This window comes from Bufo gargarizans, chromosome 2 (assembly GCF_014858855.1).
Source record: "Bufo gargarizans isolate SCDJY-AF-19 chromosome 2, ASM1485885v1, whole genome shotgun sequence".
Classification (NCBI taxonomy): Eukaryota; Metazoa; Chordata; class Amphibia; order Anura; family Bufonidae; genus Bufo; species Bufo gargarizans.
The window spans coordinates 702,993,649-703,014,760 of NC_058081.1; the positions used below are offsets into that span (position 1 = coordinate 702,993,649).

A 21,112-nucleotide genomic window follows, 5' to 3' on the forward strand; every position below is an offset into this window, starting at 1 on the left:
ATGGTCTCAACGCTCACTAACTCTTACGAAGGGTTCTTGGCAGGTTACCCTGGCGGAAACTTCCATTAAAGTGCTACATAGAACCTATATGGTACCAACGAGGCTTCATACCATCTACCCCGAGGTTTCTCCCCTATGCTTTAGAGGATGTAAAGAGGAGGGAACCTTACTTCATACATGGTGGTCATGCCCTGTAGCCGAAAGGTTTTGGACCCGAATAACAGACTTGATATCTTCTGTTTTAGATTGTAACTATCCACTTACACTGCCTCTATGCATTCTGGGAGATAAACCTCATTGGCTACCCTTTGCCAGATTTAAACTTTCCCAATATATACTGTTGGCTGTGAGAATTCACTTAGCTTTTAAATGGCGAACTCTTACCAGAGTGTTATTGAAAGGGTTAACAAAATAATGGTCTTTGAAAAGTTATCAGCTATACGCACAGACACATTCCCAATATTTGAGAAGGTCTGGGAACCTTGGCTAGCTTCCTCCTATGCTCCAGACTTGCAATATACTATCTCTCTGTGATTCTACTAACTATACACTCCAGTGCCATGTCTCTGACTCTCGTTGCTCCTTCCTCATGTCAGAAACACTACTATTTTCAATAGTATGATGTAACGATATGTAATAAGAAACACATTTCTCCAAGAATTGTTATTGTTTTTGTATAACACATTTTTTTATTTGCTCATGTCTATGCAGGAATACTACTGTATTCAATAGTATGATGTAACAATATGCAATATGACATACATTCCTCCAAGAATTGTTATTGTTTTTGTATAACATATCCTTTTATTTGCTCATGTCTACGCATATCTATCTATGCTAAACCCCAATAAATACCTTTTGAAACATAAAGGTAGAGAGGATAATATATATTAATAGGGGAAAGATAGATTATTTTGTAAAATTTTGGAAATGTTGGTTGAATAATATGATATAAATTCTATATTTTTTCTTCTTCTCTCTCTCAGGGTTAGGATGGGTGAGGAGAGGTGGGGGGAAAGAAAGGAAAATAGGAAAAATAATTGATTGTTTTGTATAATTTTATTTTATGGGATTTTGTATTATGAATAAAAATAATTTAATAAAAAAAAAGATTTTGCTGACGAAAGATATATGGACGGGTGTACTGGGAGGGTTAAGATTGAAGGGTGGGACTATTATTATATTTTGCAAGGAATTTAATTTTAAATGCTGATTCAACAAATGTGGGAGAATTATACTAATAAATATGTATGTCCGAAAAAGATGATTTACAGGAAGAAAAATAAACTTCCTTGCTTTTTTGAGATGTTGAATCCTTGGTGTAATGAAAAAATAGGAATTAGACTTACCGGTAATTCGGTTTCCAGAAAGTCCCTCATGACAGCACAACAGGAGGTTGATTCCCTTTGACCTTCTTGGGACAGAAAACAGAGAGGTTAAAAGGTCTCTCCCATCTCCACCCACCAGTGTTTTTCCAGATTACTACACCAGAATGGTTGAAACCGATTTATTAAAATCATAAGAAAATGTTATATGCAATATTTACATAGTAGTTAGTAAGGGAGGGAATGTACGGGTGCTGTCATGAGGGACTCTCTGGAAACCGAATTACCGGTAAAGTCTAATTCCTATTTTCCAGCTCATCCCTCATGACAGCACAACAGGAGACGTACCAAATTATAATTTAGAGGGGGACCAAGTCTAAGGACAACATATCTCAGATATTTATCATTAGATAAAAATACAATTTCATAGAATCAGGAATAAACCTGAGACAGAAACTTTTTGATTCTGCCAGAAAACTAAATCTTGATGACAGAATTTGTAAACCCAGTCGTAACTCTGAAATGTCTCTTTATCTGCATCCTTGATCAACAGACCTACCTCTGCTTATAGACCTAAATACTTAATTAGAGGAAGAATAAACTGTCTTATTAGACATCGGACATAAAAAGGATGCCCTTTACCTCTAAGCCTAGTCTACTTGTGTAAAAGCGACTCGCTCTAAAACCAGGTAAAATATTGTAACATCATACAGTATATAACCACTGCACCGAGTAACAATTTACTGTAGACCCCCATTACTGTAGACCTCCATTACTGTAGACCCCCATTGCAGTTCATTCGCAATTGCTTAATCGTTAAAAAATAACAACTAACTCCGGAATGTCTTCCTCTGGATCAACTGGCAGGATAACAGGTCGAACTGGATGGACAAATGTCTTTCTTCGGCCTTATATACTATGTTACTATGTCTACAAGGTATATGTAAAAAACCGAGCCAAGCTGACAGCACTGGCACATGGCAGGCATGGACATCAACGATGAGGTAACCAAACTGTACCATTAACTTTATACCGGTCCAGGAGAAGCTTGGGATCCCGAACCAAGAGGTGTTGGTATGAACTCAAGGGAGAAGAAAAGAGAAAGAAACCTCCCAATGAAACCAGACCAACCGAGAACCCACCTGCCCGCATATCTTGAAGGTCAGAGGTAATCTTAAGGGTTTCACAAGCTCTTTACATGGCACTAGCCCGGAGACACAGGGACTGAGGAGAGGCGAAAGGCGTACATAGCCGCAGCTTATATGTGTGAGCACGGCTATAAGTGTGAATGTGGACAGAGGAATGCACAGTCTCTATTGCCGTTTTATAGCCCCCTGGGTTGGTGTACAGTGAGTGGACTCTCCTTCCCGGAGGTGACAGAGGTGCCCTTGAGGTTATGGGTATTAGAGAAGAGTTTAGTTGGGCATAAGTGTAATGCCATCGACGGGGCGGCCTTTTGTTTGTCTGCCGCGGTCCTCTGCGCCCCACCGTGGAACGCGGAAGACGCACGAACTCCGGGTTGTGACGCGGCGGCTGCGTTCCACGGTGGAACGCGGAAGTCGTCCGGACCAATCAGCAATCCCTACTCACTTCCTGGTTCCATTTAAGGGCACTGATGAGGCAGCATGGCGTGCTGTGATTGTTGTCGGAACGCCTGCTGCCTCACGACCCTGTGTATGGGACTATCACCAACCGGACCCTTCTCATTCCCCTGCTGCCATCTGGAAGACGGATCCGCTCAGTCCTGATACTGGAGTCACCGGGGAGTCTCAGCCAGCGCACAGTTACTGCCAATCGCAAGTACCCTATCCGTGAGAGAGCACCTCTCCTTTACCTGCATGCAGGCTGATATAACTGTGTATGACTCTTATTGAGTACCTGCTGTTAACCCTGCCGCAGCCACTGCATTCTAGTTTTCCAACTATCAACCCACAGTCTATGAAGCAATAGTACTGTGCTGAATTGTGTTGTTTCTCCTTTGATCACGTGATGGTAGAATCTCAAACTCACCGTTGAGGTTGTGAGTGACGCCTGAGATTCATATCTGATTGATCCTATTACTCCGCAGTTGAGATCCACTATTGAAAAAATTGCAGACGTGACAGTATCACAGCACCCCTAAAGATGGATCCAGCGGAACTCGCTAGACATATGGTTTCTTTATCCCAGAGAGTCGAGACCCTATCCACCTCTATGCAGGACCTACAGGTAGAGAACCAAAGATTGCGTACTTTGCTTAACCAAAACACAGGAGCTACACCTCCCAGAGAGGGACCTGAACCCAAGGTCTGTGCCCCCGAATCCTTTTCCGGGGATAGGAAAATCTTTCGCCAATTCATAAGTTCGTGTAGACTCATGTTTGACCTACGCCCACGCACTTATTACAATGACCGTATAAAGGTACTCACACTCATCTCCTACCTTAAAGGGGAACCCCGAGCCTGGGCCGAGACCTACTTTGATGAAGAGGATGAGGTCCTAGATTCTTTCCCCAGATTCATGGAGGCCATGGCACTCCTCTATGATGACTCTAGTAAACAATTGACCGCTGAGACTGCCATCAGAGCACTCAAACAAGGCCGACGACCAGTCGAAGATTATATTGCCGAATTTAAACGGTAGGCTAGGGAGACGGAGTGGAATAATCTCAGTCGGAGGCCTTGAAAGATGAAATTGCCCGTGATGAATTACCTTCCACCTTAGATGAGCTAATCCAACGCTCTGTCACGATTGACCGCCGCCTCCGTGAACGGAGAGCAGAAAGGGTCTTCACCCCCACACCATCCTCAAGAGGAGCCAGACCTCCCCCTAAGGAGGAGCCAATGGAGCTAGGAACCATGCGGGGACCCCTCACGCCGACTGAAAAGGCCAGGAGACGCACGTTGAACCTATGTCTCTACTGTGCCTCCCCTGACCACATAGTGGACGACTGCCCGGCGGTTAAAAAGAAGACAGGAGGTAGGGAAATGCATATCTGCAAATTGACACATAGTCTCTGCCACCGCAATTCTTACATATACATTTCTCTCACCTTACAGTGGGATACCGAGAGGATCATCGCTAAGGCCATGATAGACACCGGAGCCTGTGGCAACTTTATAGATTCACAGCTGGTTAAGTCCAATAAAATACCCCACACATTGAAGCAAAAACCGGTCTCAATTACTTTTTTAGATGGGTCCACATCCCCTTCAGGCCCAATCTTTCACCACACCCAACCGCTGCTGGTGGCCTGTGGAGAGGGTCACATCGAGCACCTTACGTTTGATGTCATTTCCTCTCCCATGTTCCCTGTAGTGCTGGGGCTTCCCTGGATCAGACTTCACCAACCTTCTCTCCTCTGGCCAAAAGGGGAGGTACAGTTGGATTCCCACTACTGTACCACCACTTGTTATCCAAACACTGCACTCATGCAGATCGCTCCCACGGGGCTACCTCCTCATCTTGTTGAATTCGAAGACGTTTTCAGCCAATGTGGAGCAGCCACACTCCCCCCACATAGACCCTATGACTGCCCTATTGACCTTATTCCAGGCAGTCCTGTTCCTACGGGGCGTATCTATCCGCTTTCCCAACCTGAATTAGCCCACCTGAAGGGTTACTTAGACGAGAACTTAAAAAAGGGATTCATAAGGCCCTCAACCTCGCCTGCTAGCGCAGGGATGTTCTTTGTGAAAAACAAAGATGGCGGATTAAGGCCAATAATTGACTATAGAGGACTCAACAAAATTACCGTAAAAAAACGCTACCCTCTTCCACTTATCCCCGAACTGATCGAGAGGTTACAATCATCCCGTATTTTCACCAAACTTGACCTCAGAAGCGCATATAACTTGATCAGGATCCGGGAAGGGGATGAGTGGAAGACGGCATTCAGAACCAGATACGGACTGTTCGAGTACATGGTAATGCCTTTCGGGTTGTGCAATGCCCCGGCAACGTTCCAGCATTTCGTTAACGATATTTTTCGAGATCTGCTGGACGTCTGCGTGGTGATCTATTTGGACGACATTTTGGTGTACTCGGACAGTCCTACCGACCACAGGAGGCACCTGAGATGGGTGTTGTCCCGTCTTCGGGTCCACTCCCTTTACGCAAAATTAGAGAAATGCATCTTCGAACAACCTTCCATTTCCTTCCTAGGATATAACATCTCCCCCCAGGGGATTCAGATGGATCAGTCCAAAGTGGAATGCATCCATGTTTGGCCTGTGCCTCACACACGCAAAGCACTCCAACGATTTTTAGGCTTCTCCAACTATTACCGGAAATTCATAAAAAAAATCTCGGCGATAGTAAAACCCCTGACAAGACTAACCAGTACTAAAATACCCTATACATGGTCCTCCGAGGCCCAAAAGGCTTTTGAAATACTCAAACAGAGATATACCTCAGCTCCCATACTCCAATTGCCCAACCCCGAATTTCATTTTGTTCTAGAGGTTGATGCTTCCCACCTCGCCATAGGGGCAGTTCTATCACAACAACCATCCTCTTCTGAACCCCTGCACCCAGTTGCATACTACTCCCGGACTCTTAATACTGCTGAAAAGAATTACCCCATTGGAGAAAAAGAGCTGTTAGCTATTAGGGATGCTCTGGGCAACTGGAGACATCTTTTGGAAGGAGCCAAACATCCCATTATGATTTTCACTGATCACCGTAATTTACAGTTCCTCAAAACTTGTAAAACCATGTCGGCAAGGCAAGTACGGTGGAGCCTTTTTTTTGATCGTTTTGACTTTCACATATCCTATAGACCAGGTTCCAAAAATACTAAGGCTGACTCCCTCTCCCGGTTATACGAGGAGAGTGCTGACGCAGAGTCTCCTGCCTTACTGCTCCCGGCAAACCGGTTCGTGGGGCTCGCCACGGGATTCAAGGAGCTCTTAAAACATGCTCCCTCTGAAGGGGATCCTCCTGTTCCTCCTGGGTTGACACCAACCGAAGGATTCCTTTTCAAAAACGACAAACTTTACATCCCTCCTAGAATGCAACCTTCTGTCATTCGACTCATGCATGACACACCCCTAGCGGGCCACCCGGGCATCACCAAAACGTTGGAGCTTGTACGCAGAAAATTCTGGTGGCCAAACATGACCAAATCAATCCACGAATATGTCTCCACCTGTGATATCTGTGCCTCTACCAAAACCGATAGAAAGCCTCCCTATGGGTTACTGATATAGAAACACCCACCAGACCTTGGGAGATTGTCTCTGTCGATTTTATAGTCGACCTCCCTCGCTCAGAGGGTTGCAACACCATCATGGTTACTGTCGACCTACTAACCAAAATGGCTCACTTCTCCCCACTTAAAAGATTACCATCATCAAAAGAAACCGCCCAAACCTTCCTCAGCCAAGTCCTTCGATTACACGGTTTACCCTCTAGGATTATTTCCGACAGGGGCAGTCAATTTGTTTCAAAATTTTGGAAGGCACTTTGCACAGCCCTCCAAATTGACCACAGGATGTCGACCGCATATCATCCACAAACTAACGGCCAGACAGAGCGAGTAAATCAGTGTTTAGAACAATACATTCGATGCTATTGCAGCCATCTCCAAGATGACTGGTTTGATCTACTGCCTCTAGACGAGTTTGCATACAACAATTCAATGAATTCCTCCACTCAATACTCCCCTTTCTATGCAAACTACGGTTTCCACCCCACCAACCTGCCACCGGATTACTTACCCGGTAACGTTCCTGCAGTTCAGGACTACCTCGAATGTCTAAGAGAAACTTCCCTTGCAATACAAGACAACCTAAAGACCGCGAAAGAGCGACAAAAAAGACATTATGACACTCGACACTCTAGTCCCCCTACATACTGTGTAGGAGACATGGTGTGGTTGTCTACGAGAAATCTCCGCCTTAACGTGCCCGCTAGGAAACTCTGTCGCCAGTACATCGGCCCATTTCCCATCGAGAAAGTCCTGAATCAAAATGCGGTACGCCTAACTCTTCCTCCCGACTGGAGAATTCATCCCTCCTTCCATGTGTCCTTGCTCAAACCGTACAAACCTAACCGGCTCCCTCTTAGGGCCTCTCCCCCTGGCCCCCCAATTGAGGTCCAGGGTGAGGTTGAGTACGAAGTCGACAAAATACTCGACTCCCGAAAAAGGGGATCATCTATACAGTATCTCATACGATGGAAGGGTTATGCTCCTGCGGATGACTCTTGGGAAGACTCACGGGATGTACATGCTCCTAGGTTGACCCGTTTGTTCCATCGTAGGTATCCTGATCGGCCTACTCCCAGGGGGAACTCCGGAGGTGTTCCTTTGAGGGGGGGATACTGTAATGCCATCGATGGGGCGGCCTTTTGTTTGTCTGCCGCGGTCCTCTGCGCCCCACCGTGGAACGCGGAAGACGCACGAACTCCGGGTTGTGACGCGGCGGCTGCGTTCCACGGTGGAACGCGGAAGTCGTCCGGACCAATCAGCAATCCCTACTCACTTCCTGGTTCCATTTAAGGGCACTGATGAGGCAGCATGGCGTGCTGTGATTGTTGTCGGAACGCCTGCTGCCTCACGACCCTGTGTATGGGACTATCACCAACCGGACCCTTCTCATTCCCCTGCTGCCATCTGGAAGACGGATCCGCTCAGTCCTGATACTGGAGTCACCTGGGAGTCTCAGCCATCGCACAGCTACTGCCAATCGCAAGTACCCTATCCGTGAGAGAGCACCTCTCCTTTACCTGCATGCAGGCTGATATAACTGTGTATGACTCTTATTGAGTACCCGCTGTTAACCCTGCCGCAGCCACTGCATTCTAGTGTTCCAACTATCCAACCCACAGTCTATGAAGCAATAGTACTGTGCTGAATTGTGTTGTTTCTCCTTTGATCACGTGATGGTAGAATCTCAAACTCACCGTTGAGGTTGTGAGTGACGCCTGAGATTCATATCTGATTGATCCTATTACTCCGCAGTTGAGATCCACTATTGAAAAAATTGCAGACGTGACAATAAGTTGACATTTACTGAAAATCACTTGTCTTGAGATAGATATACTAATTTATTGCCATAGAAGGGATAGCTGTAATCCATACAAGATGAATTTCCAGCCAGGATGGTGCTGCCTCCCATTATAACAGGTCTGGGTAGGATCTTTACTAAATTTCAGAGCTCTGGTCACACTAATGTTCCTTTAACTTCAGGCTGACCCATACTATCTCCAGGTGTAGAGTATACTATACCCTATAAATCGCATGGCCTTTTTAAAATGGGGTCCACTACACCAAGTGGACTCAATCGGAACCACGACCTGATATTACATTATTGAATTTTTGATCCATGATTTGTGTGTGTTCTTTTATTTTAATCAACCATGTTTTTTTGCACATGTTGTCAATTTCATTTGAAGGAGGGGCTTGTAGTTAGTGTGTCCACCTGCTTTTTAGTGGAGGCGCTATATATCTAACCCCCTCCTCAGTATGTGTATTGTCATGAGTAAGGATCGCTACTGTCTTTGATCCGAAACGCGTAGACTGGACTGTAACTGGCTTTTATCTGCACTGTAAATAAAGGTAGCATTTTAGCCGAGCTGGACCTTTTTTATCTGGGTCCTTACCTGAGGTCTTCACCTTAGGACCCCTTTAGCTTTAACTTAACTTCCTGCCTCCTACCTTGTTACTTATGTGTCAGGGCACCAGTAGGAGGCAATTGTGAAACGGCCACTGAAAAAATATTCCACCATAGTTTTATGGTTTCATTTTTATGTTGTTCCCTATTCGGTAAACTTGTCTTATTACCTTCATTCTCCAGCTCATTACGAATACAGCGATACCACATTTATATAGTTGTTGTGTTTTGATACTGAAAATAAAAAAACTTGGAAAAAATATTTTTTTGCTTTGCATCGCCATATTCTGACCCCCATAACTAATTTTTTAAGGGCCGGTCTGTAGTTTTGATTGATACAATTTTGGAGAGTGTTTGACATTTTGATCACTTTTTATTACCCTTTTTTGGGCAAACTGCGAATCAACCATTTAGATTTTTTTCCATTATAACGTTCACAGTATGGAATAAATGTGTTTATATTTTAATAGTACAGACGCGGCGGTGCTAATGATGTTTTCTATTATTAGTTATTTATGATTTTTTAAAATTTTTTACATTTTCAAAAACTTTTTTTTTTAAGGTCCCCTCTAGGGTACCTAAACATCCTATCTTCAGATTACTTCTGTCTTACACTGCAATGAATCATCATTGCAATGTATAGCAGATTCCCCACCTGCAGGCCTCTATAAGAACTACAGCTGTAATAGGCTGGGCTTCTTCAAAGAGACCCAGGCTATTACACAGAACGAATGGCTTCCCCGATCTCAGCGCGGGAAAGCCGTTCAGGCCCCAGGAGCCCAGTGCTCTCGGGGAAAGCTGCTTCAGATGCTGCAGTCATCACTGATCGCAGTCATTAGCCCTGGGTGCCACTGTGCTAGCGAGCGCACGCCATCTTTAAAGACCCAGTGTCCGTCAGGTTCATATAAGCTGCAGCTACAATGCTGGCCCGGCATCCTGTGTGAACAGGTGTAATGAATGAGCTCTTATGGAGAAGCAAATGACCACAAAGCCTGGAAAAATCCAAACCACCTATTTCACTGCTGCCCCTGAACCCTGCTGCCCTATGCAGGAGCCCAGTTTGCTCCGGTTTATCATACTGGTTTGTTCTGTAAAACCAATAGAAGACGATGGTTTCTGGCAACAGTCAGTGAGAGAAATGTCCGTACTGGTTGAAGCCTTCCACATCGGTCAGACATCTGTCAGATCTTCCTCTCTAGCGATAGTCGCCATTACCGTAACGGGTGTCGCTACAGGCGCGCTCTGCAGGATTTACATTGGAGATCGGTACGGACAGGAGGACGGTGTAACATGGAGACGATGTCTGTGTGTTTGGTGCAACTAATCGGACGCTGTGATCGGGACGATGAAGTCATGGCATCAATAAACGGACTGATTAGGGTGCTGCCCCCCACGACGCGGCTGTGCTGTGTTTCGGAAGTGGCAAAAAAATCCAGCAAAAAGCCGTATGAGGTTTTTGCAACTCCCTAGACTTGAATTACATTAAAGGGTATTCCGGTTATAGAAAGTTATCCCCTATTCACAGGATCGGTGAAGGTCCTACCGCTGGGTACCCCAAAAATCACAAGAACTGGGGACCCATACCCAATGGAGCCCCCCTGAAATGGACAGAACGGCTGGTCGGAAAATAATTCTCTATTCATTTCTAGGGAAAAGCCAGAGATAGTCGAGTACAGGGAATCGGTCACATGTCTTAGGCACAGCGAAACATCATGTGACTCTTTCCGGACCCCAAAATCTGCCAGAGGTCCGACGTCCGACCTCCTCTCACCATCAGCAAACCGGAATCCAGCTAATCCAATAGAAGAACCCCGGGAGGAAGAGAAGGAGGCAAAAACTGCATAGAAACACCCCCCCCCCCCCCCCCCCAAAAGAAAAAAAAAATAAGTAGATCAGGACAATGAGGACCCCATACCCTCTGCAAGGAACAGAGCGGACGTTTGCCGTTTCATTTATATGGGAGCTCCGGAGATAGTCGAGCGCTGTACTCAGCTATCTCCGAAACTCCCATAGATATGAATGGAGCGGCCCTGCACATGTGTGACCGGACGCTCCATTCATTGCAGGGGGGTGCAACGGACGGTGTACTACCAGGGGTCCCTTTTAAGATGTTATAAGAGATCCGGTTTGCGACGCCACTTGGAATGCAGCAGGCAGTAGTCAGCGTCTGGGGAATCCCTTACCCTTTAAGAGGTTTTTACGATATATGTTCCTCTAATAGAGAAAGTTGTCGTGACGCCAGTTGCATTGAAGCAACAAGGACATGGAGTCCCCTTTAAGTATATTGGTACTGAAACCCAGATGTAGGATTTCCAGAGTGTTGTAAGGTAACCTACAATGTCCCTGTAGAAGTTATAAGCATGTGTCATGGTGCTCCTACCTGGCTATTCTTGGATCCCAGACGTGGTCATTCGAAGCAGTGCAAAAGGGGTGATTAACTTGGAAGGTATGATTAAAGAAATGCAGTCTAGACTGGATATAACTTTGAACAGTAGTTTTACTTGAATAAACTGGCATCAAAGACAATCTTCCAGCTTTATCTTGGTCCTCAGCAGACTTTGGCTTAACTTTTGGCAGGCAAACAATCTCAGCTCTTCTACATATGAACTCTCTCAACTCTTCTATGCTGGCTGGATCAAATAGGAACCTCCTTTTCTGCTGTAGACTGCAACTTATTTTTCTGTAGTCTGACTCTATGGCAAGGCACAGGACAACTTCTTCCTGGTTTCAGGCTCTCTCAGCTTGGTTTTAGGCAATGCAAGCCTAGGAGAGGACAGGCAACCATTTAGAACTCACAGGCAGGGCCTGTGCAGACAGGACAAGGCCTGCTTCACTCCACAGCTGGGGACGAGCTGGAACTCAACCTCTCCCCTTGGAGGGGAAGACTAGACTGCCCTCCACGAACTAACTCCTCCCTCTCTAGAGAGGCCTGGAATGTAAGTAGAAGGTTCCTCTCCAGGGAAACTAGCTATGCCAATGTTGCCGCCATCTGCTGGTGAACCAGGTAATTACATCTTAACACAACTGTTGCATAGAAATAAATGCACATTTTGCAGGACATAGAAATAAATACACATGATGACACAGGATACACTATTAAGGATAGCGGAGTGATAAAAAGAGTGGTAATGCCCCCTTGCGGGGCATTACAGTGGGGCCCGTTCTTGTGAGCGGCAGGGATCCTAGGAGTAGTTATCCTAATAGTTATTCGACTATCCTGTGGATCTCTAGAGCTCATGCGCACGAACATGTGCCGGCAGGGTCTGCAATGTACGGGCACCCGACCGCAGTGCCGCCGTATGCGGACGCAGTACCCATTGACTTGAATGGGGTCAACACCGCAAAAAAAGTCGTGTATGCGCTACTTTTTTGCGGTGCGGAGGCACTGAGAGAAAACCCACGGAAGCACTCTGTGGTGTATCCGTGGCGTTCCGTGCCTCCTTTCTGAACCAACCTTCCGGATTGTGGACCCATTCAAGTGAATGGGTCTGTATCCGTGATATGGTGCACAAACGACCGATGCCCTTATATTGCGGACCCGCTGGAATACGGGCACGGGCCGTGTGCTTGAGGCCTAAGGATGTACATCTAACCTCTTGACTCCTCCCTGATGGCACATGTTGAGGAGGGGAATAAGGATGGGGCATGTTGGAATTTAACCACCCAAACTTTTTGCTCTCAAAAATGCTATTATTGTGTAAAACTTAAATAAATAAGGAAAAAGTATACATATTAGGTATTGCCACGTCCGTAACGATCTGCTGTATAAAAATGTCACATGACCTAACCCCTCAGGTGAACGCTGTAAAAATGCATAAATAAAAACTGTGCTAAAATAACCAATTTTTTGGTCACCTTTCCCCATAAAGTGTAATAATGAATGATCAAAAAATCATATGTACCCAAAAATGGTACCAATAAAAACGTCAACTCTTCCTGAAATAAACGAGCCCCTGCACAAAATGATCGGCAGAAAAATAAAAAAATATGGCGTTCAGAAAATGGAGACACAAAAACATATTTTTTTTTCAAAAATGCTTTATTATGTAAAGCTGAAACAAACAAAGAAAGTAGACATATTTAATATCATTGCGTCCGTAGCAACCTGCTCTATAAAAATAGTACATGATCTACCCTGTCAGATGAATGTTGTAAAAAATTAAAACAGTGCCAAAAGCTGGCCTCACAAAAAAACTATATAGAGCAATTAAAAATTATATGTACCCCAAAATAGTATCAATAAAACTGGCACCTTATCCCCTAGTTTCCAAAATGGGGTAATTTTTGGGGAGTTTCTACTGTAAGGGTGCATCAGAGGGGCTTCAAATGGGACATGGCATCTAAAACCAAGTTCAGTAAAATCTGCCTTCTTAACTATATGGCGCTCATTTTCTTCTGCGCCATTCCGTGTGCCCTTACATCAGTTTACGACCACATGTGGGGTGTTTATGTAAACTGCAGAATCAGGGTAATAAATATTAAGTTTTGTTTTGCTGTTAACCCTCGATGTGTTAAAGAAAAAAAAAGGATTCAAATGGAAAATCTGCCAAAAAAGTGAAATTTAGAAATTTAATCTCCATTTTCCTTTAATTCTTGTGGAACACCTAAAGGGTTAACAAAGTTTGTAAAATCAGTTTTGAGTAACTTGAGGGGTGTAGTTTCTACAATGGGGTCGATTATGGGGGGGTTTCCACTATGTAAGCCCCACAAAGTGACTTCAGAACTGAACTGGTTCTTAAAAAGTTGACTTTGGAAATTTTCTTAAAAATTAAAAAAATTGCTTCAAAAATTCTAAACCTTCTAAAGTCCTAAAATTTTTTAATCACAATACCAAAATAATGCCCGCATAAAGTAGATATATAGGGGAATGTTAATTAATAAATATTTTATGGGACTTAAAAGCAGGGTGATTAAAATTTAGAAAACAGTGAATTTTTTCAAATTTTAACAAACTTTTGGATTTTTTCATAAATAAAGGTAAAACATATTTACTCAAATTTGCCATTAACATGAAGTACAATGTGTCACGAGAAAACAATCTCTGAATGGCTTGGATAAGTAAAAGCGTTCCAAAGTTATTACCATATAAAGTGACACATGTCAGATTTGCAAAATTAGGCCTATTCAAGAAGGGGGTAAATGGCCCAGTCTGGAAGTGGTTAAAGAGGACCCGTCCCCTCTGCTGTAAGTATGTTTTAGTAACTACGTGCATTCACCGGGTAATAATAATTATGGAGCACCTATTCTTATGACTCTATGTTGTGTCCTCTTTAAACAAGCAAGGCAGACTTTACACTCACGCGTTTCAGTCTAGGCATTAGCCTTTTCACCTCTCTACCATTGTATGATGCATTTCAACCCTTGCTTCACCCAGACAGAATAATATTGTGACTGTCCACCAGACCCATCTTGAGGTTTGGGGTGAATCAGTGCAGTCCTAATGTAGACAATTCGATTGTGCCACAGACAATACAAGGTACATTTTGCAGCTCACGCGTTTCAGTTTGTGCATCTATCACATGTCAGTCGATGTGGCATGCTCCCGCATCGAAGGCTGTGTATCAGCCTAATGTCGTCTGTCTATCATGCAAATGCATTTCAGTCCAAGCATCGACCTAACTTGGTTTAGTCTGTGCATTAACACAATGCATTTCATTCCATGTCTCTAAACCTGTGCGTTTAAGTCTATGCATCACACAGTTGAGGCAACGTCATTGCCCATTTTGTTGATTGGCCACCTTAGGAAAGCTTATCCTGCAGTTCGGGTTGAAGCAGAGCAGGACGGTGATAATGACGACAATGCCGAGGGTGAAGCCAAGAACCCATTTTATGATCCCCGTGTAGAGAAACTGCATGATGATAATGAGAACAATGAGCAAATTTAGCAATAGTATGACGAGCCTCCTAGTCTCAATTGTCAGGTTCCCATGCCGTTCATCATCCCTCGGGTCACACTGGCTATGGCCGTCCAGTCTTAAAACCACCTCTAGAGGCTGAAGGACCTCGGCTTTGGGCTTAGGGTTCTCCAGCCTGCTCATAAGAGACTCCTGGTTTTGCAAAGTGCATACAAGTCCTCCAAAAACCGTGGTAAGCGCCCTACAGATGGGGCAAACGATCCGCCAGGTGCCCACCTCATTACAGATCAGCAGTTTAAGGCAGACCGCACAGAAGTTGTGCTTACAGGACAGTTCTTTGGGAACTCTACAGTTGTCATATCTGCTGAAACAGATGGGGCAGTCCATGTCGGTGAGGCCAGAGTCAGGCCCATTGGTGGGGGATGAACATGATGATGGGTCTATGTCATGAAGTGATGGCTGCTGGTCTTCCACAGGTGCCGTCTCCGCTACATCAGGTCCCGGTGGTGCACCAGAGGTTGACCATCCATGCAAGGTCTGAATGATCTCAGGTTCTGCCTCCTCAGTGCCAGTAGGACCATGATCCAGAGGAGCCTCCATGCTGGGTTCTGGAGTGTCTGTATCTCAGGTTTCCTCGTATCTTTCTTTCCTTGTGGGGAATTCAGGCAGCTGAGCTCAAATGTTCCCAGCCCAGAAGCGAAAGTCCTCATCAATCAGGGCTTACACATTAACCCAATGTTTGATATGGTTTATGGATGATGATAAAGACTCTGCTACCCTTCATGGGAGCACGTATCCTCCACAGAAAACAACTGGTTTATAAAGCAACCAGGAAGGCACCCGCTTAAAGGGGAACTCTCTCCAATATATACAGCGTATGACCCGGAGTCGCCACTTGTGCAGCCTTTCAGTGTTCACACAGATCTAGGTGATACTTACCTCCCCTGTTATAAAAAAAAATCAAAGATGGACAATTTCTGTGCACGTGGCAATTTTTTTTTAACACCAAGCCACGCCTCTAACCCCGCCCGATCCCGCTTAGTCTCCTTTGTGCCCCAATTCTGTAACAGTGCCACCTTTGTGTGGCACATGGTAACTACGTCCCCACACTGTGAAGATGACTCCTTTGAGCACCCTTAAAAGAGGTCTACCTCCTTAGTGTCCCCTGCTCAAAAATGTTCTTTTAGTGCCCCCGTCAGTGTAGTCATGCCCAAGGCCCCCCACATACTAAGGATGCCCCATTAGTGCCCCTACACAGTAAGGATGCCCTGTTAGTGCCCCCTTACTGTCATTTTTCCTCTTAGTGTCCTCCACACAGTAGTGATGTTGCCTTAGTACCTCCCTCATAATGAATCCACCTGGGTGTCCCCTTGCAGTAAAAATGTCCTCTTTATCTCTTCCAGATCTAAGGGGCTATTATTTGGTGCATAAGTTGAAATATATGGCTGCATGGGACAAGTTACCAATTAATAGATTAAAGGGCGTTGTCTCACCTCAGACATTGGGTGCATATCGCTAGGATATGCCCCCAATGTCTGATAGGTGCGCGGCCACCCTCCATTCTTTCCTATGGTAGCGCCGAAAATAGCCATTTCCGTCAGCCCCATAGAACTGAATGGAGCGGGGGCCTTGCTTGCGCAGTGTGCTTCCCATTCATTTCAATGTGACTGCCGAAAATAGCCCAGAACGCTGCACGCATATTTTCGGCGCTGCCATAGAAATGAATGGAGGGTGGTCGCACATGCATGGTGTGCCCTCCTTCATTTTGCGGGCTCTGTCCTAAAGATAGGTGCAGGTCAGTCCTAGTGATATGCCCCCAATGTAGAAGGTGAAACAACCCATTTAAGGGTTGAGGCGTTGATGGGAGAATATACTAAATCAGTGGCGTAGCGTGGGTTGCCAGCACCCGGGGCAAGCCAAAAATTGCGCCCCCCCCCCCCCGCGCCTACCCCAGACACGCCACTTTTAACAGATACTGTAGTAGATCACTAGCAGTCCTATGTAACACCTCAGATAACACAGAGATAACTCTCTGAGTACAGATAATGTAGTAGATGGGTGTGAGGCCCCAGAATTCAGGACACAGTGTGACCTGAAGTCTGGGGCCAGAATGCGGCAGTGTGGGCCAAATTCTCAATCTTCTCCCCCAACCCTACCATGAAACAGATATGTGGATGGACATTATTATTACAGTAGAAGACCGCACCATACCTGTTACATCCAGTGACGTCTCCTGTGATGTAGACTCTCCTCGACGTCTTCATTCAGAGATAAGACCACCATGATAACTTCTTTCAGCCGCTTCTCGTCTCTGCAGAGTTTCACAGAAAAAAAATTAGGTTCCTCACTTTACTATCATGCTCTCCTTCCTGGTGTCTCAACACTGTCATCCTGCTGCCCCCCAATTCTGAGCTAGAGCCAGACAGATAGCTTTCATTCCCCATAATATTATTCCCCCTGTATATTATAATGGCCCCCTCTTTATTATTAATGTACTGGCCCCCTCTTTAATAACAAAGAGGGGGCCATTATATTAGCAAAGAGGGGGTCATTACATTAATAATAAAGAGGGGGCCATTACATTACTAATAAAGAGGGGGCCATTACATTAATAATAAAGAGGGGGCCATTACATTAATAATAAAGAGGGGGTCATTACATTACTAATAAAGAGGGGGCCATTACATTAATAATAAAGAGGGGGCCATTACATTACTAATAAAGAGGGGGCCATTACATTAATAATAAAGAGGGGGCCATTACATTAATAATAAAGAGGGGGTCATTACATTAATAATAAAGAGATGGCCATTACATTAATAATAAAGAGGGGGCCATTACATTACTAATAAAGAGGGGCCATTACATTAATAATAAAGAGGGGGCCATTACATTAATAATAAAGAGGGGGTCATTACATTAATAATAAAGAGGGGGCCATTACATTAATAATAAAGAGGGGGCCAATACATTAATAACAAAGAGGGGCCATTACATTAATAACAAAGAGGGGGTCATTACATTAATAATAAAGAGGGGGCCATTACATTAATAATAAAGAGGGGGCCATTACATTAATAATAAAGAGGGGGTCATTACATTAATAATAAAGAGGGGCCATTACATTAATAACAAAGAGGGGGCCATTACATTAATAATAAAGAGGGGGCCATTACATTAATAATAAAGAGGGGGTCATTACATTAATAATAAAGAGGGGGCCATTACATTAATAATAAAGAGGGGGCCAATACATTAATAACAAAGAGGGGCCATTACATTAATAACAAAGAGGGGGCCATTACATTAATAATAAAGAGGGGCCATTACATTAATAATAAAGAGGGGGCCATTACATTAATAATAAAGAGGGGGTCATTACATTAATAATAAAGAGGGGGCCATTACATTAATAATAAAGAGGGGGCCATTACATTAATAATAAAGAGGGGGTCATTACATTAATAATAAAGAGGGGGTCATTACATTAATAATAAAGAGGGGGTCATTACATTAATAATAAAGAGGGGGCCATTACATTAATAATAAAGAGGGGGCCATTATATTAATAATAAAGAGGGGCAATTACATTAATAATAAAGAGGGGCCATTACATTAATAACAAAGAGGGGGCCATTACATTAATAATAAAGAGGGGCCATTACATTAATAATAAAGAGGGGGCCATTACATTAATAATAAAGAGGGGCCATTACATTAATAATAAAGAGGGGGCCATTACATTAATAATAAAGAGGGGGTCATTACATTAATAATAAAGAGGGGCCATTACATTAATAACAAAGAGGGGGTCATTACATTAATAATAAAGAGGGGGCCATTATATTAATAATAAAGAGGGGGTCATTACATTAATAATAAAGAGGGGGTCATTACATTAATAATAAAGAGGGGGCCATTATATTAATAACAAAGAAGGGGTCATTACATTAATAATAAAGAGGGGGCCATTATATTAATAATAAAGAGGGGTCATTACATTAATAATAAAGAGGGGGTCATTACATTAATAATAAAGAGGGGCCATTACATTAATAACAAAGAGGGGCCATTATATTAATAACAAAGAGGGGGCAATTACATTAATAATAAAGAGGGGGTCATTACATTAATAATAAAGAGGGGGCCATTACATTAATAATAAAGAGGGGGCCATTACATTAATATTAAAGAGGGGGCCATTACATTAATAATAAAGAGGGGGCCAATACATTAATAACAAAGAGGGGGTCATTACATTAATAATAAAGAGGGGGTCATTACATTAATAATAAAGAGGGGGCCATTACATTAATAATAAAGAGGGGGCCAATACATTAATAATAAAGAGGGGGCCATTATATTAATAATGAAGAGGGGTCATTACATTAATAATAAAGAGGGGGTCATTACATTAATAATAAAGAGGGGGCCATTACATTAATAATAAAGAGGGGCCATTACATTAATAATAAAGAGGGGGCCATTATATTAATAATAAAGAGGGGGCCATTACATTAATAATAAAGAGGGGGCCATTATATTAATAATAAAGAGGGGCCATTACATTAATAACAAAGAGGGGCCATTACATTAATAATAAAGAGGGGGCCATTATATTAATAATAAAGAGGGGGCCAATACATTAATAACAAAGAGGGGGTCATTACATTAATAATAAAGAGGGGGTCATTACATTAATAATAAAGAGGGGGCCATTATATTAATAACAAAGAAGGGGTCATTACATTAATAATAAAGAGGGGGCCATTATATTAATAATAAAGAGGGGTCATTACATTAATAATAAAGAGGGGGTCATTACATTAATAATAAAGAGGGGCCATTACATTAATAACAAAGAGGGGCCATTATATTAATAACAAAGAGGGGGCAATTACATTAATAATAAAGAGGGGGTCATTACATTAATAATAAAGAGGGGGCCATTACATTAATAATAAAGAGGGGGCCATTACATTAATATTAAAGAGGGGGCCATTACATTAATAATAAAGAGGGGGCCAATACATTAATAACAAAGAGGGGGTCATTACATTAATAATAAAGAGGGGGTCATTACATTAATAATAAAGAGGGGGCCATTACATTAATAATAAAGAGGGGGCCAATACATTAATAATAAAGAGGGGGTCATTATATTAATAATGAAGAGGGGTCATTACATTAATAATAAAGAGGGGGTCATTACATTAATAATAAAGAGGGGGCCATTACATTAATAATAAAGAGGGGCCATTACATTAATAATAAAGAGGGGGCCATTATATTAATAATAAAGAGGGGGCCATTACATTAATAATAAAGAGGGGGCCATTATATTAATAATAAAGAGGGGGTCATTACATTAATAACAAAGAGGGGCCATTACATTAATAATAAAGAGGGGGCCATTATATTAATAATAAAGAGGGGGCCATTACATTAATAATAAAGAGGGGGCCATTATATTAATAATAAAGAGGGGGCCATTACATTAATAATAAAGAGGGGGCCATTATATTAATAATAAAGAGGGGGTCATTACATTAATAATAAAGAGGGGCCATTATATTAATAATAAAGAGGGGGTCATTACATTAATAATAAAGAGGGGGCCATTACATTAATAATAAAGAGGGGGCCATTATATTAATAATAAAGAGGGGGCCATTACATTAATAATAAAGAGGGGGCCATTATATTAATAATAAAGAGGGGGCCATTATATTAATAATAAAGAGGGGGTCATTACATTAATAATAAAGAGGGGGCCATTACATTAATAACAAAGAGGGGGCCATTATATTAATAATAAAGAGGGGGCCATTACATTAATAATAAAGAGGGGGCCAATACATTAATAATAAAGAGGGGGCCATTACATTAATAATAAAGAGGGGGCCATTACATTAATAATAAAGAGGGGGCCATTACATTAATAATAAAGAGGGGGCCATTATATTAATAATAAAGAGGGGGCCATTACATTAATAATAAAGAGGGGGTCATTACATTAATAATAAAGAGGGGGTCATTACATTAATAATAATAATGTAATGTCCCCCTCTTTGTTATTAATGTACTGGCCCCCCTCTTTGCTAATATAATCGCCCCCTCTTATTACTGTGCCAATGCCATTGAATAGGATAGCCTTTCTGCTCCAGTCCTCTCCTCTCCCACCCCACATACTGCCCCAGAGCCTCTGCAATTAGGTAAGTTAACATAAAAAAAAAATACTTACCTATCTCCATCCCCGCTTGTTCCCGCCGCAGGCAGTCACAAACGCCTCACTGTGCCTTCCTGCACCGCGTCATCGCGTCATCTCGCGAGACCC

At 43.2% G+C, this 21,112-nt stretch overlaps 1 protein-coding gene across 1 annotated transcript; it reads right to left on the minus strand.

Moving 5' to 3' along the window:
* Positions 1-14,631: 14,631 nt before the first annotated feature.
* Positions 14,632-15,375, minus strand: RNF186 (ring finger protein 186). Its single transcript, XM_044277710.1, has one exon. The coding sequence runs from the start codon at positions 15,373-15,375 to the stop codon at positions 14,632-14,634; it is 744 nt and encodes a 247-aa protein (XP_044133645.1).
* Between the last annotated feature and the right edge of the window lie 5,737 nt (positions 15,376-21,112).